Source organism: Nerophis lumbriciformis, linkage group LG06 (assembly GCF_033978685.3).
Source record: "Nerophis lumbriciformis linkage group LG06, RoL_Nlum_v2.1, whole genome shotgun sequence".
In the NCBI taxonomy this organism is placed as follows: Eukaryota; Metazoa; Chordata; class Actinopteri; order Syngnathiformes; family Syngnathidae; genus Nerophis; species Nerophis lumbriciformis.
This window is the reverse complement of record NC_084553.2, coordinates 14,057,656-14,083,190: the sequence shown is the minus strand read 5'-3', so window position 1 is coordinate 14,083,190 and position 25,535 is coordinate 14,057,656. Positions and strand designations below refer to the sequence as shown.

The 25,535-nt window shown below is 41.2% G+C and overlaps 2 protein-coding genes across 5 annotated transcripts in view; one reads left to right on the top strand and one right to left on the bottom strand.

Moving 5' to 3' along the window:
- The window catches only part of gpatch1 (G patch domain containing 1), a 29,099-nt gene extending 28,747 nt beyond the window's left edge, over positions 1-352 (top strand). The window contains exon 20 of one of the 4 annotated variants that reach the window (XM_061963767.2): positions 19-352. In XM_061963767.2, the coding sequence (XP_061819751.2) occupies positions 19-55 (37 nt within the window). In that variant the 3' untranslated portion in view covers positions 56-352. The remainder of the gene's footprint in view (positions 1-18) is intronic. The other 3 variants (XM_061963768.2, XM_061963765.2, XM_061963766.2) reach the window with 3 other exon arrangements.
- wdr59 (WD repeat domain 59) lies at positions 120-21,929 on the bottom strand. Its single transcript, XM_061963769.2, has 25 exons — positions 21,835-21,929; positions 18,857-18,906; positions 18,660-18,795; positions 18,480-18,568; positions 18,326-18,406; positions 17,399-17,436; positions 13,582-13,670; positions 13,390-13,506; positions 13,237-13,314; positions 11,754-11,910; positions 11,591-11,670; positions 11,399-11,528; positions 11,209-11,330; positions 10,978-11,142; positions 10,812-10,907; positions 10,644-10,748; positions 5,238-5,359; positions 3,607-3,760; positions 3,328-3,461; positions 3,157-3,238; positions 2,983-3,095; positions 2,026-2,146; positions 1,746-1,903; positions 507-649; positions 120-444 (listed from the first exon to the last, which is right to left on the bottom strand). The coding sequence occupies exons 1-25, from the start codon at positions 21,886-21,888 to the stop codon at positions 209-211; spliced, it is 2,850 nt and encodes a 949-aa protein (XP_061819753.1). The 5' UTR covers positions 21,889-21,929; the 3' UTR covers positions 120-208.
- Between the last annotated feature and the right edge of the window lie 3,606 nt (positions 21,930-25,535).

The following is a 25,535-nucleotide window of genomic DNA, read 5'->3' as shown; positions in this document are numbered from 1 at the left end:
TACTCATTGTACTTGCAGGCTGAAGAGCGTCACATCATCACTGGCAGCAAAGTGACCTGTGACCACATCACGGATGAACATTCTAATGACTTTTAGAAAGAACTGACCTGACGACATCATCACGTGAATAAAACCTATTTTTTATCGTTTGACGGCAGTAAATAAACGACACAATTCACAAAGATCTTCATCATCAATGCGAGGCTCATCAGAAGACGCTCTGCTGCAGACAGCGGCAGCCGCATCCCGCCGGGCACTCGTCCTGGCGGCGGAACCAGTCCATCATGTGACCCGTGTGACCGCCGTGACCGCAGCTTAGGCAGAAGTGGGAGGAGCCACGCACGGCCACGTGGCACACGGCGCATTGGAAGGTAAGGCGCCTGCACACGGCGCACTGCGTCCCCCGCACCTGGCTGCGACAGTGGCAGCAGAACACGCCAAACTCTGCGCCGAGACAGACGGGGTGTTAGCGTTGATGCAAGACGGACAGGAAGTCGGCAACGTACCGACTCCTTGGTGCGGCTCCGGGGGGCAGGAAGCAAACTTGAGAACGTCGGCTCGTTTGTCCCGGAGACCCCAGCGGTACAAGATTTCCCCGTAACACTTCTTGAAGTCGTCAAACTGCAGCGTGTTGGTCGGGTCTAAAAGCCTGCAGGGGACAGGAAGTGACATCACTTCCTGTTGGTAGAGTGGCCGTGCCAGCAACTTGAGGGTTCCAGGTTCGATCCCCGCTTACGCCATCCTCGTCACTGCCGCTGTGTCCTTGGGCAAGACACTTTACCCACCTGCCCTGAGTGCCACCCACACTGGTTTAAATGTAACTTAGATATTGGGTTTCACTATGTAAAAGCGCTTTGAGTCACTAGAGAAAAAAGCGCTATATAAATATAATTCACTTCACTTCACAGTTCCGCATTAACACATACTTGCCAACCCTCCCGGATTTTCCGGGAGACTCCCGAAATTTAGCACCTCTCCCGAAAACCTCCCGGGACAAATTTTCTCCCGAAATTCAGGCGGAGCTGGAGGCCATTCTTAAACAGGACAATACTGCCATCTAGTGCATTTGATGAAAGCACTTTTGTGCGTGCCACACAGCAATGCATAATCAGAGAGGGTGTTCAGCATGGTTAGAAAGATAGTGACAGAGAATAGAACAAGGATGGACAATTCAACCCTTAACTCAACAATGAGTACATGAGTGTTATGTGTGTGTGTATATGTGTAAATAAATGAACACTGAAATTCAAGTATTTATTTTATTTATATATATATATAAATATATATATATATATATATATATACATATATATATATATATATATATATATATATAAATATATATATATATATATATATATATACATATATATATATATATATATATATATATATATATATATATATAGCTAGAATTCACTGAAAGTCAATTATTTCTTATATATATATATATATATCCATCCATCCATCCATCCATCCATTTCCTACCGCTTATTCCCTTCGGGGTCGCAGGGATAGATATATATATATATATATATATATATATATATATATATATATATATATATATATATGAAATACTTGACTTGGTGAATTCTAGCTGTAAATATACTCCTCCCCTCTTAACCACGCCCCTGCCCCAACCACGCCCCCCCACCCCCCACCTCCCGAAATTGGAGGTCTCAAGGTTGGCAAGTATGCATTAACATGACATTGTGTGTGTGTGTGTGTGCGTGCGTGACCACCTCTTGTTCATGTCGTGCTGCTCGCTCTCTTGTTCACGCGGGTCAGCGTGACCCTGGTTGCCATGGCGACAGTCTTCGGGAGAGGGCTCGCTCCAGGAGTTGGCGTGCTCCGAGTCCCGCGGCGCGGACGAGAACGTCGCCTCGGACACGAAGCTGAGCTGAGCAAAGGTCACATGACATCACTTCCCGTGCAAGTTCGGCCTGCAGAATACGCTAACACGCGTTTAAAGTTCACGTGCTCGAAACGGTATGCAAATGAGAGGGGCGTGTCACTACTTACGTAGCGCGAGTGGGGCGGCAGGAGCGCGGGGGAGCGCGACTGCGGCGAGTTGCAGTCTGTGAAGACGCTGCACAACATAGCCAGCGTCTGAACGTCGCTCATGTGACTGTAATGGTCCACGCTGAGGGTGACACACAGCAACCACGGCACGTTAGGGCTTGACGTCGCACTTGCGGCCTACATTACAATATACACTGGAACCTCCATTTACTAACCACTCTAATTGCAAACTTTCCCATTTACGGACTTTTACATCCAGCCGAAAATGCCTCCGTGTGCGGACGCTTCTTTCATTCTTTCATTTTGTGTCATGCCTGCAGGCAAAAAACAAGGCGCAATATGTTTGGGGAGGCGGAGCCATCCAGGTCACTTGCTGCCCATTACTCTACTAGTCACTTCTCAGCCCTTCAGCGTGTGCCTTTTCTGTGTTTTTCAGGGATGTGAGCATCCTTTTAAGAATAAAAGAGCAACATTCCTATAGATAGATGGATATATCCGATATCCCGATATTGTTCAACTCTTAATTACCGATTCCGATATCAACCGATACCGATATATACAGTCGTGGAATTAACACATTATTATGCCTAATTTTGTTGTGATGCCCCGCTGGATGCATTAAACAATGTAACAAGGTTTTCCAAAATAAATCAACTCAAGTTATGGAAAAAAATGCCAACATGGCACTGCCATATTTATTATTGAAGTCACAAAGTGCATTATTTTTTTAAAGCATTTATCTCTAGTTTTAAGTGTACAAGCATTTACTAAAATATGGACTTTTGTCAAGACAGGAACCCATTATTTATATTTACATTGTTTCTTACAGATAAAATTGCTTCACTATACAAACTTTTCGATTTACAAACCGTGTTCAAGAACCAATTAAGTATGTAAATAGAGGTTCCACTGTACTACGTCATATTCATGGAGGTTTGATAACAGAAAATAGCTCACAGAGTGTCCAGCAGATGGCGACCAAACGGATGACTCGCCCAGGGGGCGTCCGTGTCCGGGTCCGAGTCCGGACTCAGGTCCCGACTTGTTGCTGCGGACGCCAGAGCCCACACCTGTACACGCACGCGTCATCGTCCATTTACTGAGGTTTACATGACATCGGGGCGGCCCTACCTTGGCTACGTCTCGACGTCCGGCTGCCAGCGCGGCAGCGGCGTTCTTCTGGCACGTGTCCTGGATGTCATGCATGTTCAGGCTGGGAGAACGAGGGCGAGACGTCGGGGGTCAAACGTCATAGCAAACAATGAAGCGTGAACAGGGGAAGAGAACGATGTGTTCACTGACATGTAGTTCTCTCCGAGGACTTTGTGGACCGGAAGCAGGCAGGAGATTTCCTGGATGATCACCTTTCCCGCTAACTTGATGGATCGGCTGGCGTAGTCCGCCCCGTCCCTCTTGGTCTTAAAGCGGCGAGATTTCTATAGGACACGCAAGGGGATACAACTGAAGTTTTGCTATCCCAGGTCGATTGAACTAACCACATACATTTGATGGTCACTGAAGTGTGTGTGTGTGTGTGTGTGTGTGTGTGTGTGTGTGTGTGTGTGTGTGTGTGCACATCACCCGCTCTTTGTAGTAGAAGGACGAGATGGACACGGTGTCTTTGTCCGAGCGAGTCGGACTGCTGCTGTACATACGCAGCGTGCTCTGAGACTCCGAGCGGATCTTCATGGGGGTCAACACTCCGCTGTGATAGGCCGACAGAGCCGACAGCGACCTGACGAACGCACACGTCTGTGTTAGCCAATACTTGCCAACCCTCCCGATTTTCCCGGGAGATTCCCGAATTTCAGTGCCCCTCCCGAAAACCTCCCGGGGCAACCATTCTCCCGATTTCTACCCGGACAACAATATTGGGGGCGTGCCTTAAAGGCACTGCCTTTAGCGTCCTCTCTCACCTGAAACCTTCACCACTTAACAGCCGCATGCTGTCCAGGCGTCCACTTTTCCTCCATATAAACAGCGTGCCGGCACAGTCACATAATAATGTAGCGTTGGACGGGTTTAACAATGGTCTTTACTCGAAGATGTCAAGAAATGCTGACACGTTGAATGATCTTTTACCTCGTTTAATGCTAACTTTAACGTCAAGCACACACACAAGTGAATGCAAAACATACTTGGTCAACAGCCATACAGGTCACACTGAGGGTGGCCGTATAAACAACTTTAACACTGTTACTAATATGCGCCACACTGTGAACCCACACCAAACAAGAATGACAAACACATTTCGGGAGAACATCCGCACCGTAACACAACATAAACACAACAGAACCCCTAGCAGCACTAACTCTTCCGGGACGCTACAATAACATCTATGGCTTTTGGAGACGAAGAAGAGACATGGTGACGACGAGTAAGAAAAAAAACGCTTGCAAGTTCCAAAATAATTGGAAAAAAAATGTTCATTTCATACAGGACAGCTCGAAGGTGAAGGGGTATGCTGCCTGCACCCCAACCACGCCAAAGCCCCCCATCTCCCGAATTCGGAGGTCTCAAGGTTGGCAAGTATGTGTTAGCCTAGCGCGAAAAACTGCTAGGATAGGTTCCTCTAACACAGGGGTGTCAAACTCATTTTAGCTCAGGGGCCACATGGAGGAAAATCTGTGCACACGCGGGCCGGACTATTAAAATCATGGCATTAAAACTAAAAAAATAAAGACAACTTCAGATTGTTTTCTTTCTGACTTTGGCCAAAAATAGAACAAACACATTCTTAAACAATTACAATAAAAATATAGAAAAAACTACCGGCAGCGGTAAAATTTAGATCCATGAAGGAAAGAAGAAAGTGAATGAATGTTTATAACTGAATACATTTACATATGCATAAACATTTGTTTTCTTTTGTATTATTTTTTTTTATGAATTAAGTAACGTTTATGACAACCTTTTTCCAAAACACAATATAGAATGTGAGATATAACAGGATAATGCATACATTTATCATTTGTTTTCAAAATGGTTACAAAAAAGTGGGAACCCAAAAATTGACTGTGGGACCCCATTTTGAAAATTCCTGGCGCCAACACTGATGGAGTATTGGTGCGTGCAAAACAGCAGCAGGCTGCTGTGGCCTGCGGGCCGGTTGTAATACTAATCAAATATCATCAGCCATAGATCATCAATTGATCTTTGGCCTTGACTTTGATACATAGGCTCTAACACAAATGTGGTCATGTGATTGGTACCTGGGAGTGGGCTCCGTGGGCGGGACTGAGCGGTGCATGGTGATTGGCCGCGTGAAGTAAACCAGACAGCCAGTGCCGCAGAACCGAGCCCCAGACGTGCGGGGGAAAGGAATGTTGGCGTCCTGAAAAAGTGTGTGTGTGTTTGTTAATGGCAGTAAGAGTGTTGTCAACAAGCTGTGATGAATAATGATTACTTTACCGGTACCAATAGGAAGTACAGATCGATCTATTATCAACGCTGCCATTTGGCATTTTGACGTATATCGGCCTTTTTTTTTTTTATATATATATTTCATTTTTATTACAACTACAACAAAACTACATCAGCAGAGACAATATATCGACATACGATACCACTATTTAATATTTAAAAATAAATCCGTAGTAAAGTTGATAGTAACAGGGCGGAATGGCTCGGTTGGTAGAGTGGCCGCCCCAGCAACTTGAGGGTTCCAGGTTCGATCCCCGCTTCCGCCATCCTAGTCACTGTCGTTGTGTCCTTGGGCAAGACGCTTTACCCACCTGCTCCCAGTGCCACTCACACTGGTTTAAATGTGACATAGATATCAGGATTCACTACATAAAGCACTTTGAGTCACTAGAGAAAAGCGCTATATAAATATAATTCACTCACACAAATAAGCATTGCTTAAGCACCAGCCTTTTTGCCCTGCATGAAAAAAGCTCCTTTATTTCTTAAGTCCATTTTTTCTTTTTAATTCATTTAAGAATAAAAATTACTCCGTGTCAATAATTCTCCCCAAATATGTTTTGATATCTGACAAAGCATTTATTTGAGTTATTTTAAGAATTATTCTCCAGTCATCTCATTTGCTTTTACCGCGGTGCTCCCGTGGCCACGCCCGCCTTTCCCTGCTTTTAATGCAATGCTGGTCTTTTACATTAGATTAGATTTAGATTTATTGGTCCCCTTGGGGAAATTCATTGTTACTGCCGTACATTTAAACAATAGACATTACACATCACACAAAAAAAAAAAAAAAAAAAAAAAGACATCCTACATGACTAACACACATTTACAGGCTTGTCAGACAGGTCGGCCGGGCCTGCTGTTAAGGGCGGCTATAGCTGCAGGGATAAGGCTTTTCCTGAGGCGGGCCCTCCGGAATTTGATAGTTCTGTACCTGCGCCCTGATGGTAGTGGGATGATGTATTGGTGTAGTGGGTGAGTGATATCCTGGACTATTGTTTTTGCCAGTCGGGTGATGGACCTGTGGTTTAAGTCTGAAATGTTGGGTGTGGGTAGGCCGATGATTTTAGCTGCTATGTTTGTAATGCGTGTGAGTTTGGTCCGGTTGGTTACAGAAAGCATGGTGAAAAAACATGTGGAACAGTACAGAAGGATGGGTTGAACAATGCTTTGGTAAAGTAATAACAGGAGATTAGGTGCAACGTATAGTCCTTTAAGTTTTCGGATGGCTGACAGTCTTTGTTGACTTCTTTTTTGAATGTCCGTGGTGTGCTGATCAAAGGTGAGTTTATTGTCCAAGGTTACGCCCAGGTATTTAAAAGTGTCAACTGTTTTAACTGTTTGTGTGTTTATGATGATGGGGTTCTGAGGTGAGGGGGGGTTGAACCATATTTCTTTTGTTTTATTGACATTGATTTCCAGATAACTGGCTGTGCATGACTCTGTGAAATGTTTGACTGTGTTATGATAGGCCAGGATGGATTGACTGTTGGAGAGGAGTGCGAGAATGGCTGTGTCATCTGAGTATTTTAAGTATGTTGTGGTGGGTGAGATGCTACGGCAGTCATTGGTGTAGAGTGTGTACAGAAAAGGGCTCAACACACATCCCTGTGGGACCCCGGTGTTGATGGTAAGCATCGGGGATGTGTTTGAGCCTACCCTTACTGCTTGCAATCGGTCGGTGAGGAAGTTGTGGGTCCTCTGCTTACCTGCTCAATTTTTGTTTCATCTGACCACATAACTTTCCTCCAGAAGGTCTTATCTTTGTCCATGTGATGTCAGATGAAACAAAAATTTAGCTGTTTGGCCACAATACCCAGCAATATGTTTGGAGGACAAAAGGTCAGGCCTCAAGCATGGTGGTGGTAGTATTATGCTCTGGGCCTGTTTTGCTGCCAATAGAACTGGTGCTTTACAGAGAGTAAATGGGACAATAAAAAAGGAGGATTACCTCCAAATTCTTCAGGACAACCTAAAATCATCAGCCTGGAGGTTGGGTCTTGGGCGCAGTTGGGTGTTCCAACAGGACAATGACCCCAAAACACATGTCAAAAGTGGTAAAGGAATGGCTAAATCAGGCTAAAAATTAGGTTTTAGGAAGGCCTTCCCAAATTCCTGACTTAACATGTGGACAATGCTGAAGAAACAAGTCCATGTCAGAAAACCAACAAACTTAGCTGAACTGCACCAATTTTGTCAAGAGGAGTGGTCAAAAATTCAAGCAGAAGCTTGTGGATGGCTACCAAAAGCGCCTTATTGCAGTGAAACGTGCCAAGGGACATGTAAGCAAATATTAACATTGCTGTATGTATACTTTTGACCCAGCAGATTTGCTCACATTTTCAGTAGACCCATAATAAATTCATAAAAGAAGTGTCAAAAGATATCAAGAATATTTTTTGTGACCAACAAGTATGTGCTCCAATCACTCTATCACAAAAAAATAAGAGTTGTAGAAATGATTGGAAACTCAAGACAGCCATGACATTATGTTCTTTACTAGTGTATGTAAACTTTTGACCACGACTGTATATGCATTGAGTCTATTGGAGTGCTAAAACTGCCAGGAGTTAATCAATAATCAATAATATACCAGTGTACAGCTTTTTAAACAGATCATCACAAAATACTTTTTTAAGCAAGCTCGTTTTATCGTTTGTTGTTATCGCTGCTATTTTAACTGTCCTTTTTTTACATAAAACTATATACTCGTTTTACTTTGAACTGTTCCTGTCCTCTCTTTGAAATGAACAAAAGTTTAATAGTTATTCAAATTTTTGTGACTTAGTCATTAGAGATGTCCGATAAACGCTTTAAAATGTAATATCGGAAATTATTGGTATCAGTTTTTTATTATCGGTATCGGGTTGTTGTTTTTTTAATTAAATCAACATAAAAAACACAAGATACACTTACAATTAGTGCACCAACCCAAAAAACCTCCCTCCCACATTTACACTCATTCACACAAAAGGGTTGTTTCTTTCTGTTATTAATATTCTGGTTCCTACATTATATATCAATATATATCAATACAGTCTGCAAGGGATACAGTCCGTAAGCACACATGATTGTGCGTGCTGCTGGTCCACTAATGGTAAAGTACCAATGATTGTGACACACACACTAGGTGTGGGAAAATTTGTCCTCTGCATTTGACCCATCCCCTTGTTCACCCACCCTGGGAGGTGAGGGGAGCCATTTGTACATTTTACAGTCTGTTTTTAAATTTGGAATCATTTTTGGTGATTTAACCCCCAATTCCAACCCTTGATGCTGAGTGCCAAGCAGGGAGGTAATGGGTCCTATTTTTATAGTCTTTGGTATGACTCGGCCGGGGTTTGAACTCAAAACCTACCGATCTCAGGGCGGACACTCTAACCCAGGGGTGCTCATTACGTCGATCGCGAGCTACCGGTCGATCTCGGAGGGTGTGTCAGTCGATCACCAGCCAGGCATTAAAAAAATAGTCCTAAAAATGAGCGATCATAAATCTTCACTATGACGTCACTTTCGTCACTTGATTGACATTCACGGCACCCGAGGGTCTTCTGAGATGACGCTGGCTGCTGCCAGCTCATTAAAATTACCGACTGGAAGGCGAGAAACACTTTATTTCAACAGACTCTGGCGCCGTACCTGTCGTCAAAACTCCAAAGACCGACTGCACAGTTGCACAGTTGCGCTACCAGAATAAGAGTCTCAGAAAGCTGGCGTGCACAAGCTAGCAAGCTACGGAGTTTGCCGACAATGTATTTCTTGTAAAGTGTATACAAAGGAGTACGGAAGCTGGACAAACAAGATGCCAAAAACCAACCACTTTCATGTGGTATTGGACAGAAAGGAGGACTTTTTTCTCCTCCATTCGAAAATGCGGACGTTTTTAGCACCACTGTCTGATTCCAATCAATGCAAGTCATCAGAATCAGGTAATACACCAACTTATATTCTTGTCTTCATGAAAGAAAGGAATCTATATGTGTTAAACATGCTTGTATTATCTTTAACCACCTTTAAGTTGTTAACAATATTAACTATATGTGTTAAACATGCTTGTATTATCTTTAAACACCTTTAACTTGTTAACAATATTAACTATGTGTTAAACATGATTGTATTATCATCAAACACCTTTAATTTATTAACAATATTAACTATATGTGTTAAACATGCTTGCATTTTCACTAAACATCTTTAACTTGTTAACAATATTAATTATATGTGTTAAATATGTTTGCATTATCTTTAAACACCTTTAACTTATTAACAATATTAACTATATGTGTTAAACATGCTTGTATTATCATTAAACACCTTTAACTTGTTAACAATATTAACTATATGTATTAAATATACTTGTATTTTCATTAAACACCTTTAATTTATTAACAATATTAACTATATGTGTTAAACATGCTTGTATTATCATTAAACACCTTTAAGTTGTTAACAATATTAACTATATGCATTAAACATACTTGTATTTTCATTAAACACCTTTAATTTATTAACAATATTAACTATATGTGTTAAACATGCTTGTATTATCATTAAACACCTTTAACTTGTTAACAAAAACATATATTTCATAAATAAGTAAATATAAATGATATATATGAATGAGGTAGATCCCCACGACTTGATCAATTGAAAAGTAGCTCGCCTGCAGAAAAAGTGTGAGCACCCCTGCACTAGGCCACTGAATACTGAATGACTAACCTTTAACAGTTAATTTTACTCATTTTCATTAATTAATAGTTTCTATGTAACTGTTTTTATATTGTTTTACTTTCTTTTTTATTCAAGAAAATGTTTTTAATTTATTTATCTTATTTTATTTTATTAATTTTTTTAAAAAAGGACCTTGTCTTCACCATACCTGGTTGCCCAAATTAGGCATAATAATGTGTTAATTCCACGACTGTATATATCGGTATCGGTTGATATCGGTATCGGTAATTAAGATTTGGACAATATCGGAATATCGGCAAAAAAGCCATTATCGGACATCCCTATTAGTCATCGTAGTGGTTAGTAAGCACATGCTGAAAAATATCAAGCTGAATTTAAAAGGTGATGGCTATATTAGAGCCACTGAATACGCGTACGCTTTATGGTCTGACTAATCGTTAAGATTGACGATGAGTAATAGTCGTTAGTTGCAGCCCTAATAGGAAGTGCTTGGAGTCGCTTACCTGGTAGGACCCGTACGTGTTGATGACTCGGGGAAAGGCCTGCAGCGCCGGAGCGACGGGATTGGACAGGACGAAGGGGCCCGAGGATGGACTGTCGTCCTGCGTCTACAAAGGGACATCAATTAGTAGCATAAAAGTCATCAGACGCCATGATGGGGACGTTCTCACCATGTCCGACTCGAGACAGGACACGAGCTGTCGGACGCAAGGTTCTAGGCAGTTCTGGTTCCTCTTAACCTTCTGCAGAGACACGTCTGTGAGGATCTGAGAGGCGAGACGGACACATGAGACGTCAAAGAACTGGTGCGTTCAGGGGAATCTTTCCGAGGCCTACTTTGTGGATCTTGCTCTTCATAGCGGCGGAGATGGTCGTCGGGGAGACAAACTGGAAGGTGGGGGCGCAGTTGTTGGGGTACTGTCCCGGGAATTTCATCAGCAGTCTGACCTGATGGCTCCCAAAATGAGCGGACACGACGCAGCTGCAGTTCACCGCGTCCATCTGTCCCCCGGGCGAGTAACGTTAGCGTCTACACGTCCTCTACGACTCCGTCTGTCCACGGCTCACCTCCACGTTGACGTTCCTGATCTGCAGGTTGACCAGAGAGAATTCCTGCTGGAGCGTCTGAGGGAGACCCGAGGACGCGGCCGAGTCCTGGCGAGTGCCCGAGCCCGCCACGCCGTCTGGATCTGATGGACAAGGGACAGTGAGACACGCGGGGAGAGCGGCACACATGTGGGCTGAAGGTGCGTGTCACCGTGCGGGTGTTGTCCAGCAGGAGTTCTGGCGTGCTGTCCGTCAGGGTCGTTGGACGTCAGCAACTTGTCCGCGTCCATGTTGAGAGACATTCCCTCCATCAGGTCGTCCGCCAAGTCGCTGACGCACAGCTGCGCGGACAAGAAAAAGTCACAGGTCGCGTGTCGAGCGTGTGACCGAGATCGACGTTCACCTTCTGGAGTTGAGGATCCACCCGCCAGATCCTCAGAGTCTGATCTCTGGACCACGTGACCAGCTGGTAGTCTTTCGTACCTGAGACACCGGACACAAGCAAGGAAGTGCAGTGACGTATCGCAGAAAAAGGGGGCGGGACCGTGACCTTTGCGTGCACGGACCTTCTTTCTGCGGCCTCCACTGGAACTCGAGAACGACGTCGTCGTGTCCCACGAAGGCGTGGACGGGACTGTTGAGGTCCAGGGTTGACCACAGAAGAAGACTGTTCTCACGTCTCAGCTGAGGGACCATCACTGTGACCAAGCCGTTGGAGAAGGGCTGCACACACACACACACACGTATTTGTCACCTTCTTGAGACCTCCGAATAATGCCTATCTCTTTAGGACCACCCTTTCTAGATATATAAAGATTTGTATTTACAACATTAATAATATATAAAACTATGTAAATATAAAAAAACTTGTTGTGAAAAATGAGTTGGAATTTCACAAGAAAAAAGTCACAACTTGGAATTTTGGCAGTATTATAATAAAAGTCATAATTTTACTCAACGCAAGTCAAAATGTTACAAGAAAAACTGAACATGTGTGCAACATTATGATAAAAGTTGGAATTTTACTCAATAACAGTCGCAATTTTAGAAGAAAAGGTCAAAATGTTGGCAATTTTATGAAAGGAGTCGTAATTTTACTCGACAAAAGTCACAATTTTATTAAAAAACTGTAAAATGTTGGCAATTTAATAATAATAATAATCGGAATTTCACTTGGCAAAATTATGACAAAAGTCATAATTTTACTCAAAAAATATCACTATTTTACAAGAACAAAAAAATTGGCAATATTGTGATAAGTCGGAATTTTATGATAAATGTCACCATTTTGCATTAAAAAGTCATAATTTTACTCAAAAAATATCACTATTTTACAAGAACAAAAAAATTGGCAATATTGTGATAAGTCGGAATTTTATGATAAATGTCACCATTTTGCATTAAAAAGTAATAATTTTACATGAAAAAGGTAATCATTTTACGAGACAATACTGCAATATTACAAAAACAGAAAAAATATGAGAAATTGTTCCCAATTTTATAAGAAAGAAGTGAGAAAGAAAGCTTTTTAGTTAATTTTTTAGATGTTGAATTTTTTGTTTGTAATTGGTTTTTAATCTTTATTATTTACTTTAAGTTATTACAGTATATCTCTACATACATATTTACTAATTTGTTTGAATTAATTTTGGCCAAAGGGGTCGCATTTCAATTCCTTACACACACTTGTTATTACATATGTTGGCCAGAGGGGGAGCACTTAAATTTTTTTACACACACTTATTTCATATGTTGACCAGAGGGGGAGCACTTTTAAAACAGACACACAGTCAATTTGAAATATCCCTCCTTTTTGGGACCACCCTAATTTTGATAGATTTCACCACCAGGGGTGCAAATGAGACATTCTCTATTAGATGCAATGGTTTTCCGTATTGGGACCATGATTTATGTCCTAACTTGTTCACCGGTCCTTATATGGAAGCTACTTTTCCTTGTTGATGTCTCAAGAAGGGTAGAAAGCCAAGAACACACACACACACACAGTAAATTGCAGCTTGTGGCCGATGGCCATGGTGAAGTTCTCACCGTATAGCGAGCCTTCCACACGGGCACCTGACACGAAAGGATGTTCAGGTACTTCCTGGGTTGTCGGTAATCCCAAAACTACACAAACACAATCCAAGTGATGACTGAGAATGCTGACAACCTGGTAGCTGCAGTTCATTTGTGGACCCTCACCCTCACTGAGTTGTCCTGGCTGCTTGTAGCCAGGATGAACTCGTTGTCCGGGTGCCAGTCCAGACCGTGGATCTTGGACAAGTGGGCCGCCACGTACTCTGCAGCCGTGTTCGGCTTCTGCTCCGACAACAACAATTTCACCACGCCTACTGAGTCAAGTCTTCAAAGATCATGTCTGAGTGTCCCCCTTACCCGTCTGTCCCAGATCCGAACGTCTCCGTCGTGACTGGACGCCAGCAGGTTCTGGTTCTTCCGGTTCCATTTCACCTGAGACGCGCCGGCTGAAACACGACACAGAATAACGCCCGCTTTCACTTTAGTCCCCGTCCACTTTGCACATAACTTCTAGATTGGCTTCCATAATTGTTGACAGCGAACCAAACAAAGTCCAATCCATTTAAACCACAGGTGTCAAACTCAAGGCCCGGGTAATATGGCCCGCAAAAGCCTGGAAATAAGATGCGTTAATAAAATGCTTAATCTTTTCTTACTAAATATATTTGTTCTTTCCCTTTTGACATAAAAAAATAATGTACTGCATGCAATTGCATATCTTTTAAAATGCAATATTATCAAAATTCATCCATCCATCCATTTTCTAAACCTACATATTATATTATCATGTATTCCAAATATATTTTTTGTTAAAATAAAGATAAATACTGTACTTCAATATCTGCTTGACTTATGATTTCAAAAAAATATTCAATTACATAGTAGACTGTAAAATTGACAATTGATTTTATGGTTAAATTCCGCCGACTGAGTTTTTTACTGTAAAATCAACTTTGGTACTGTTTTTTCCCCATATACAGTAAGACACCAAAACACTAAAAAACAAACAAAAAAAACATTAAAACAACAAGATTTTACGGTAGAAAAACAACCTGGCAGCGCTGTTGCTAGAATTTTACCGCTAAAAACAGTGGTATTGTTTCTCCATTCCAGTCTATTTATTCCATTTTTTTATGTGCTGTAAAAAAACCACTGCTTTTACTGTAAAATTCTGGAGACTGAGCTGCCAGTTTTTAAAGTAAAATTTAAATATTTTTTGTAGCTTATGTAAAAAAATATATTGTTGATGTATTATATATATACACATGTATATTCATATATTACTCATTGTTAAAAGCGGCCCTCTGAGGGCAACCATAACTGCGATGTGGCCCTCAATGAAAATGAGTTTGACACCACTGATTTAAATAAACTAAAACAGGGGTGTCCAAAGTGCATTCTAAAAATACTATTACAAAAACACATAAAAAGTGGAATAAAACAGCAAACAGGTGAGAAGTAATGAGCAAAGGTTGCAATGTTCACACTTTAAAACTAATTTCTCAAAAAATAATAATGAATGAATAATCAATGTTGTTATTAATTATTTACCTATTCAGTGCTTCAATTACTTGACAAAAAAAAATAAAAATCCACCTACATTTTTTTTGGGGGGGTGTTGCATATTTTGTATGTTTGCCATTTTAGAAAGTTTTTCTTTGACAAAAAGGGCATAAAACAAAAGCAAAACAGTTATGCCTGCCCTAAGAGGGCCGCATGTAAGAGTGAATAATATATGAATGTTACATTTATGAGGATTTCCCGCATATTTTTTACGTACACTGCAAAAAAAAAAAAGTAGATTTTGCAGTAAAAAAATGGCAACTCAATTACCAGAATTTTTCCGTTGAAAAATAAAATAAAAAAAGAGGAATTTACCGTAAAATGTTTGTTTTTTTACAGCATATTACTGTAACGAAAAATAAGGGCCCACACTACATTTCTGCCAGTTTTTTACCGTAAAATCTACGGTTGTTGTGTATTTTCTGTAAATGGAAAACTGGTACCACTGTTTTTTTTAAAGTAAAATTACAGCAACTGAGCTGCTAGTCTTTTATCGTAATATATTTTGTCATTTTTACACTGTACACGTTGATAGATAACTTGCATTGAAATCATAAGTCAAGCAGATATTTAGGTATTTATTTCTATTTGAACAAAAAACAGTTTGAATTTATATAGTTCTATTATTTGATGCATTATTAGATTATGTTAAAGTTTCAGGCATGCAAGTGCATGCAATACATTATTTTTTTCTGTCAAACTAGAAATAACGAATAAACTGTATTTAATAAGAAAATATACTTTATAAATACATATTATTTCCAGGTTTTTGCGGGCCATATAAAATGATGTGACAGGCCAGATCTTGCCCCCGGGCCTTGAGTTTGACTCTTGGGATCTAGAGACTTAAGCATTAAACGTATTAAAAAATACACTTTTATGAGTTTGGGCCCTTTTGAATCCCCAATATTTTTTCCTGAAATTATTGCTCAAAAAATTTGAATTAATTAAAATCAATCTTGTTATGAATTATCGACTTATTCAATGCTCCAATTACTTGACATAAAAACAAATCCATTTTAAATTATTTTTTGGGGAAAATGTTGCATATTTTGTGTGTTTGCCATTTAAAAAAGCTTTTATTTGACAAAAAGGAATACAACAAAAGCAAAACAGTTATGTCTGCCCTAAGAGGGCTGCGTGTAACAGTGAATAATATATGAATGAATATATGATGATTTACTGCATATTTTTTTTAAGTACAGTAAAAAAAAAATGGCAACTCAATCACTAGAATTTTACTTTTGAAAAATAAAAATAAAAAAGAGGAATTTACCGTAAAATGTGTGTGTTATTTTTACAGCATATTACTGTAACGGAAACTAATAATCTGCAAGTTTTTTACCGTAAAATCTACGGTTATTGTGTACTATGTTCTGTAACCTACTCAGTGGCCTAGTGGTTAGAGTGTCCGTCCTGAGATCGGTAGGTTGGGAGTTCAAATCCCGGCCGAGTCATACCAAAGACTATAAAAATGGGACCCGTTACCTCCCTGCTTGGCACTCAGCATCAAGGGTTGGAATTGGGGGTTAAATCACCAAAATGATTCCCGGGCGCAGCCACCGCTGCTGCCCACTGCTCCCCTCACCTCCCAGGGGGTGATCAAGGGTGATGGGTCAAATGCAGAGAATAATTTCGCCACACCTAGTGTGTGTGTGACAATCATTGGTACTTTAACTTTTTTAACTTTAAATGGAAAACTGGTACCACTGTTTTTTAACATTAAAATTACAGCTGCTAGTCTTTTATTGTAATATAATTTTTACACTGTACACGTTGATAGATAACTTGCATTTAAATCATAAGTCAAGCAGATATTTAGGTATTTATTTCTACTTTGACAAAAAACGGTCTGAATGTATGTAGATATATAATTTGATGCATTATTAGATTGTTAAAGTTTCAGACATGCAATACATGATTTTTTTTCTGTCAAACTATAAATAACGAATATACTGTATTTAGTAAGAAAATATACTTTATAAACAAATATTATTTCCAGGCTTTTGCGGGCCCGGGGCCAGGTCTGGCCCCGGGCCTTGAGTTTGACTCCTGGGATCTAGAGACTTAAGCATTAAAAGTCTTTTTTTTTTAAATACACTTTTATGAGTTGGGCCCTTTTGTATTCCCAATATTTTCTCTCTCAAATCATTGCTCAAAAAATTATAATTAATTAAAATAAATTGTATTATGAATTATTGAGTAATTTAAGGTTCCAATTACTTCACATCAAATAGCCTCCTTTGATTTTTTTTTTGTGGGAAAATATTGCATATTTTGTGTTTTTGCCATTAAAAACAGGGTTTTGAGAAAAAGGGCATAAAACATTAAAAAAACGTTATATTGACAAATGGGCCTTCAGACATTAATTTAGAGATTTAAGCATTTAAAAATAATAATTTAAAAAATACTTACTTTTAACATTTTTATGACTGAGACCCTAAACTTGAGGGGAGCCCTAAAGATAAAAAACAATCTAAATATTGTATTGGTTTTGAAAATGAAAAGTATGATTTTTCAGTGTGTGTGTCCCTGTGGAAAATGTTTGGACACCCCTAAACCATAAGCTTCTGGCAAGTTTTTCCAAAGGGGCCAAGTTGTGTGTCCTCACCAACGGCAGACAAAGCCACGGCGGGCTTCCGAGTGTCTCTGTGGAGAAGAACATCACCCATGTCAAAGCCTGAGGGTCAGCAGCAAACCAGACTGTAGACCAGTGTTTTTCAACCTTTTTTGAGCCAAGGCACATTTTTTTAATAAGGAAAATACGGAGGCACACCACCAGCAGAAAAGGTTAAAAAATAAAACTCCACCAACTTGTCGTGCCTTATTTTCAGTTTGTTGTTGTTTTCCTGTGTGTCGTGCTTTATTTCCTGTCTTGCGCTGTTATTTTGGTGACCCTTCCTTCCTGTTTTGTTGGTGTTTTCCTGTAGCAGCTTCACGCCTTCCTCTGAGTGCTTTTGCCTGACCTGCTTTGTGTTAGCAATCCAGACTATTTAAATTGTGCGGACGCTGTCCTTCTTTGTGTGGACATTGTTGATTGTCATGTCATGTACAGATGTACTTTGTGGACGCCATCTCTGCTCCACACGCTGTAAGTCTTTGCTGTTGTCCAGCATTCTGTTTTTGTTTACCTTGTAGCAAGTTCAGTTTTACTTTCGTTTTGCATAGCCATCCCTAAGCTTCAGTGCCTTTTTCTTTCCCTCTTGTTAATTTTTGGTTTAATCATTACATACCATTTTACCTGCACGCCGTCTCCCGCTGTGCTCTGCATGTTGGGATCACGACAAACCATCCTCCACGCATTCCGACTTCTACAAAGCAATGAACTACCTGCTGCCACCTACTGATATGGAGTTTTACATGGTTAACCTGCCGAGCTCGAGACAGCACAGACACTCGACAACGGCACGTTATCTGCAGATTATGATTATTGATTTGCAAAAAAATATTTTTTGGACCAATTAGGTGAAGATGCAAAATTTCCCACGGCACACCAGTGGTTGAAAAACACTGCCGTGGACCATAGAGCGTCAACTACCTGGTGTCCCAGATGTAGATGAAAGTGTCCACAGAGCTGGTGACCAGGAACTCTGCTTCAAAGCACGACCAGTCCAGATCACTTCAACACACACACACACACACACACACAGTGAGACCACATGGATCCGGTATGGTGGACCATCTGATGATACCTGATGACTCTTGTGTGTCCTTGCAAGGATGTGTGGACATCTGCGGTGCTGCCGTCCTTCCACGAGTACAAGTCCACACGCTGGTTGCTCTGGGTATTGTGCACACACACACACACACACATAGTTAAAATAGTCAAACAGGAAGTGAGCCGACATTCGGGTGTGGGGAGGAAAACTAACCGATGCGGCAAAGACGTGCGAGTGGGACTTATGAGGGTTCCACTGGACCGTGCCCACATCCCACTTACTGTGGCGAGCCATCTTCCTCGCCAACTCACACGGCGCCTCCAAGTTGACCATGTACAGGTAACGCCGTCTGAAGGGGGGAAAGGGGAAGTGACCTTTGAGCTCAAGACCGGCTTGTTGACTTTGCTTACCCAGACAGCACGGCGTGCGAGCCCAGACAGTCCACGGACATGGTGGTCGCCTGGCAACACAAACGCAACATGGTCAGCAATGGACAGGTGGGATGTGAGAGGCTGCTGTGTACTCCTCCTTGATGGTAACCATGGTAACGTCAGAAGCATCTTTGTCATGATGCGTCTGCTCTGTGGCCTTGTGGTTAGAGTGTCCGCCCTGAGATCGGTAGGTCGTTTGATTGATTGATTGAAACTTTTATTAGTAGATTGCACAGTACAGTACATATTTCGTACAATTGACCACTAAATGGTAACACCCGAATACGTTTTTCAACTTGTTTAAGTCGGGGTGCACGTTAATCAATTCCATCCATCCATCCATCTTCTTCCGCTTACCCGAGGTCGGGTCGCGGGGGCAGCAGCCTAAGCAGGGAAGCCCAGACTTCCCTCTCCCCAGCAACTTCGTCCAGCTCTTCCCGGGGGATCCAGAGGGGTTCCCAGGCCAGCCGGGAGACATAGTCTTCCTAACATGTCCTGGGTCTTCCCCGTGGCCTCCTACCGGTCGGACGTGCCCTAAACACCCCCCCCTAAGGAGGCGATCGGGTGGCATCCTGACCAGATGGCCAAACCACCTCATCTGGCTCCTCTCGATGTGGAGGAGCAGCAGCTTTACTTTGAGCTTCCCTCGGATGACAGAGCTTCTCACCCTATCTCTAAGGGAGAGCCCCGCCACCCGGCGGAGGAAACTCATTTCAGCCGCTTGTACCCGTGATCTTGTCCTTTCGGTCATAACCCAAAGCTCATGACCATAGGTGAGGATGGGAACGTAGATCGACCGATAAATTGAGAGCTTTGCCTTCCGGCTCAGCTCCTTCTTCACCACAACGGATCGATACAGCGTCCGCATTACTGAAGACGCCGCACCGATCCGCCTGTCAATCTCACGATCCACTCTTCCCTCACTCGTGAACAAGACTCCGAGGTACTTGAACTCCTCCACTTGGGGCAGGGTCTCCTCCGCAACCCGGAGATGGCACTCCACCCTTTTCCGGGCGAGAACCATGGACTCGTTAATCAATTCATGGTACAAATATATACTATCATCATAATACAGTCATCACACAAGTTAATCATCAGAGTATATACATTGAATTATTTACATTATTTACAATCTGGGGGGTGGGATGTGGAGAGGGTTGAGGCGGGGGGGTTAGGTTTGGTTGATATCAGCACTACAGTCATCAACAATTATATCATCTGAGAAATGGACATTGAAACAGTGTAGGTCTGACTTGGTAGGATATGTACAGCGAGCAGTGAACACAGTGAGCTCAGAAAGCATAAGAACAAGTATATACATTTGATTATTTACAATCCGGGGAGGTGTGATGTGGAGGGGGGATGGTGTTAGTCTAGAGTTGAAGTTGCCTGGAGGTGTTCTTTCAGTGCGGTTTTGAAGGAGGATAGAGATGCACTTTCTTTTACACCTGTTGGGAGTGCATTCAATATTGATGTGGCATAGAAGGAGAATGAGTTTAGACCTTTGTTAGATCGGAATCTGGGTTTAACGTGGTTAGTGGAGCTCCTCCTGGTGTTGTGGTTATGGCGGTCATTTACGTTAAGGAAGTAGTTTGACATGTACTTCGGTATCAGGGAGGTGTAGCGGATTTTATAGACTAGGCTCAGTGCAAGTTGTTTTACTCTGTCCTCCACCCTGAGCCAGTCCACTTTGGAGAAGTAGGTAGGACTGAGGTGTGATCTGGGGTGGAGGTCTAGAAGTAACCTGACTAGCTTGTTCTGGAATGTTTGGAGTCTAGATTTGAGAGTTTTAGAGGTGCTGGGGTACCAGGAGGTGCATGCGTAGTCGAAAAAGGGTTGAATGAGAGTTCCCGCTAGAATTGTCATGGTGCTTTTGTTGACCAGAGAGGAGATTCTGTCAAGATATCTCGTTGGTTGGTTGACCTTTTTGATTACCTTGGTTGCCATTTTATCACAGGAAAGATTAGCCTCTAGAATGGAACCTAGGTAGATGACCTCATCTTTCCTGGTGATAACAATGTCACCCACTTTAATAGTGAAGTCACTGACTTTCTTAAGGTTGATTTGAGTTCAAACCCTGGCCGAGTCATACCAAAGACTACAAAAAAATGGGATCTATTACCTCCCTGCTTGGCACTCAGCATCAAGGGTTGGAATTGGGGGTTAAATCACCAAAACGATCAACGAGCGCAGCCACCGCTGCTGCTCACTGATCGCCTCACCTCCCAGGGGGTGGAACAAGGAGATGGATCAAATGCAGAGGGCAATTCCACCACACCTAGTGTGTGCGTGACTATCAGTGGTACTTTAACTTTATGTAGTTGGGGGACGGCGTGGCGCAGTTGGGAGAGTGGCCGTGCCAGCTACCTGAGGGTTCTTGGTTCGATCCCCAACCTTCTACCAACCTCGTCACGTCCGTTGTGTCCTTGAGCTTGAACTTTACTCTTGCTCCTGATGGGTCGGGGTTAGGGCCTTGCATGGCAGCTCCCGCCATCAGTGTGTGAATGGGTGAATGTGGAAATAGTGTCAAAGCGCTTTGGATACCTTGAAGGTAGAAAAGCGCTACGAGTATAACCCATTTACCATTTATAGTTGTCAAATATAAGTTTGTTACGGTCATGTGACCTGCTTTTGTACTGCGACCAAACAGTAACTCGCTTCATGATTTAAACATCACTCTCATCCAATTGTTTTCGGGGTATGAGTGTGTTGGGGCAATATATTGTATTTTTTTATCCTGCAGTGTTGATGTGATTACAGCATTGTTGCAGCCACTCATCAACTTTTCTGACACACTCCTGCTATTTACTACGAGGCTACGACTTTTTTTTTTTTTCAGCCCGACATTCCATTCTTGGTACCGCAGACCCAAAAAGTCCGAGCAAGACTTAAACGTTGACTTATGTCAAGAAGTCTAAAGAAAGAAACAATTGTTTAAAAACAAAAAAACGACACACCTGCGCATCGCGAAACTCCAACACCACATTCTCGCCGCTCCAGTGAGCCGCCATCTTTGTTTCTGCTGCCTGGCTTGTCAACAAAGCGTCACGTGACACCGGCCAACCAATGGTTGTTAACATAGACATCTTATAAGTAGACAGCAGCATTGGCTGCTGTGGTGCGAGAAATTGGGCCGCCATCTTGAAGTGGTGATGAGGAGCCGGCGAGCAGCTTAAACTGACAGTTGACAGGTAGAAAACAAAGATGCCGGGCTGGTGTTCAACGTTTTCCTGCTCAAATGAGCGGACTGTTGAAAATAAGAATCGGGGGATTACTTTTCACAAGTAAGATTTAACATTAACGTACTATTGGTTGTATTTTGTGAAAATAATATTACCACAGAGTTGAGAAGGAGCAAAGATCTTCAATAGTACTGAAATCGTAGCCGCTAGCAAACAAGAGTATGACCATAATAGAATTGCTTGTCAATGAAGTTAATTAAATTTAAAAACGTCATACTTAAATAACATAAAGATGAAATAAATGATGAAGATAAAGATTGTAAAAGCCAACAGGGGTAAAAGTTAGGACCACAGTCCAGATTTTGTAGGGGGGGGTAATATATGTTGCTAACTAGACAATCAGATGGACAGTGGCTATACAGTATTATCCATCCATCCATCCATTTTCTACCGCTTGTCGCTTTATACAAGTCTAAATTTATTCTAGATTCAAGTAACAATATTCAATCAATCAATCAATGTTTATTTATATAGCCCTAAATCACAAGTGTCTCAAAGAGCTGCACAAGCCACAACGACATCCTCGGTACAAGGATATTCAAATACTAACATTGTTGAGTAAAACAGAATTTGGTTTTATTCTCAATCCAGTGAAACAGATTGATGGTTTTAGCTGATATAAAGACTTTCAGGTGTTTATATCTGTTTATGTTTAAGTATTTGGCAGACGCTTTTATCCAAAGCGACATACCATATTTTTTGGAGTAAAAGTCGCTCCGGAGTATAAGTCGCACCAGCCAAAAATGCATAATAAAGAAGGAAAAAAACATATATAAGTCGCACTGGAGTATAAGTCGCATTTTTGAGGGAAATTTATTTGATAAAACCCAGCACCAAGAATAGACATTTGAAAGGCAATTTAAAATAAATAAAGAATAGTGAACAACAGGCTGAATAAGTGTACGTTATATGACGCATAAATAACCAACTGAGAACGTGCCTGGTATGTTAACGTAACATATTATGGTAAGAGTCATTCAAATAACTATAACATATAGAACATGCTATATGTTTACCAAACAATCTGCCACTCCTAATCGCTAAATCCCATGAAATCTTATACGTCTAGTCTCTTACGTGAATGAGCTAAATAATATTATTGGATATTTTACGGTAATGTGTTAATAATTTCAGACATAAGTTGCTCCTGAGTATAAGTCGCACTCCCGGCCAAACTAGGAAAAAAACTGCGACTAATAGTCCGAAAAATACAGTACATAAAAAATACATATAAAACAATCACTGTAAACATTATCATTTAAGGGAAGAATAAAATACAAAATATCAATACAAAGTGTCAAGACAGAATAAACTCTCTGCTGCTGCAGCAACAGAGATACAGTCTATAGGTCCCTAAGATATATAGATATCTAATGTATTCATACATTGTTTATGTAGGATATATGCATGTATATATAACCTAATCATATTGTTTCTTCAATTTAAAAATAGCTGACCGTTGTTTCCCCCCTTCTCTGGGATTATATTCCCAGTTTTGATCTCGGACGTCTGCTCACTTATAGCATATAAGAATATTCTATTACTGTTAAGAAAACTATGAATAATAAAACACGGCCAAACAAGACATTGTTATCACCAGGAAAGATGAGGTCACCTACCTAGGTTCCAGTCTAGAGGCTAATCTTTCCTGTGATAAAATGGCAACCAAGGTAATCAAAAAGGTCAACCAACGAACAAGATTTCTCTACAGAATCTCCTCTCTGGTCAACAAAAGCACCATGATGGTTCAACCCTTTTTCGATTACGCATGCACCTCCTGGTACCCCAGCACCTCCAAAACCCTCAAATCTAGACTCCAAACATCCCAGGTCAGGTTACTTCTAGACCTCCACCCCAGATCACACCTCACTCCTACCCACTTCTCCAAAGTGGGCTGGCTCAGGGTGGAGGACAGAGTAAAACAACTTGCATTGAGCCTTGTCTATAAAATTCACCACACCTCCCTGATACCGAAGTACGTGTCAAACTACTTCCATAACATAAATGACCGCCATTACCACAACACCAGGGGTAGCTCCACTAACCACGTTAAACCCAGATTCCGATCTTACAAAGGTCTAAACTAGAGATGTAATATCGGAAATTATCGGTATCGTTTTTTTTTTAATCTGTATCGTTTTTTTAATTGTATTTTATTTATTTTTTATTAAATCAACATAAAAAACACAAGATACACTTACAATTAGTGCACCAACCTAAAAAAAACCTTTCTCCCCCATTTACACTCATTCACACAAAAGGGTTGTTTCTTTCTGTTATTAATATTCTGGTTCCTATATTATATATCAATATATATCAATACAGTCTGCAAGGGATACAGTCCGTAAGCACACATGATTGTGCGTGCTGCTGGTCCACTAATAGTACTAACCTTTAACAGTTCATTTTACTCATTTTCATTAATTACTAGTTTCTATGTAACTGTTTTTATATTGTTATACTTTCTTTTTTATTCAAGAAAATGTTTTTAATTTATTTATCTTATTTTATTTTATGATTTTTTTTAAAAAAGGACTTTATCTTCACCACAACTGGTTGTCCAAATCACGCATAATAATGTGTTAATTCCACGACTGTATATATTGGTATCGGTTGATATCGGATTGGTAATTAAAGAGTTGGACAATATCGGATATCGGCAAAAAGCCATTATCGGACATCCCTGGTCTAAACTTATTCTCCTTCTATGCCACATCAATATGGAATGCACTCCCAACAGGTGTAAAAGAAAGTGCATCTCTACCCTCCTACAAAACCGCACTAAAAGAACACCTCCAGGCAACTACAACCCTACACTAACACCCTCCCCCCACCACATCCCACCTCCCCGGATTGTAATTAATCAAATGTAAATAATCCAATGTATATACTTGTTCTTATGCTTTCTGAGCTCACTATGTTCACTGCTCGCTGTACATATCCTACCAAGTCAGTCCCACCCCTCGGATTGTAAATAATGTAAATAATTCAATGTATATACTGTTGCGTTTTGGACCAGTTGTTCCTCCCAGAGAATTCAAGTCACAAGTCGCTCCCAAGCTCTTTACGACACTTAAAGCTGAGTTGAAAACCCACCAGAGACAGAATAGGTATTTTGTAATATATTTGCAAAGCTTTGCATATATACATTGAGACCAGTCCAGCATAGAACATTCTATCGCGCCGCTAAGATGGTCTGCCCCCCGAAAAACCCTCTCCCCTCTTAAGTCCCTGGCAGTCATGTCTCTCTAGCCAAAACAAATGTCCATTATCTCTCTCTCTAACATTCCTCACTTCAAGGTTAAGCACACAGTTTTGCAGACAACCAAAATACCACATTTGGAAGAAAAATACTAGCTGTTTTGTAATATGAAAATGAAATGAAAAGAAGTAACACTTAAATTCGGATATATGTA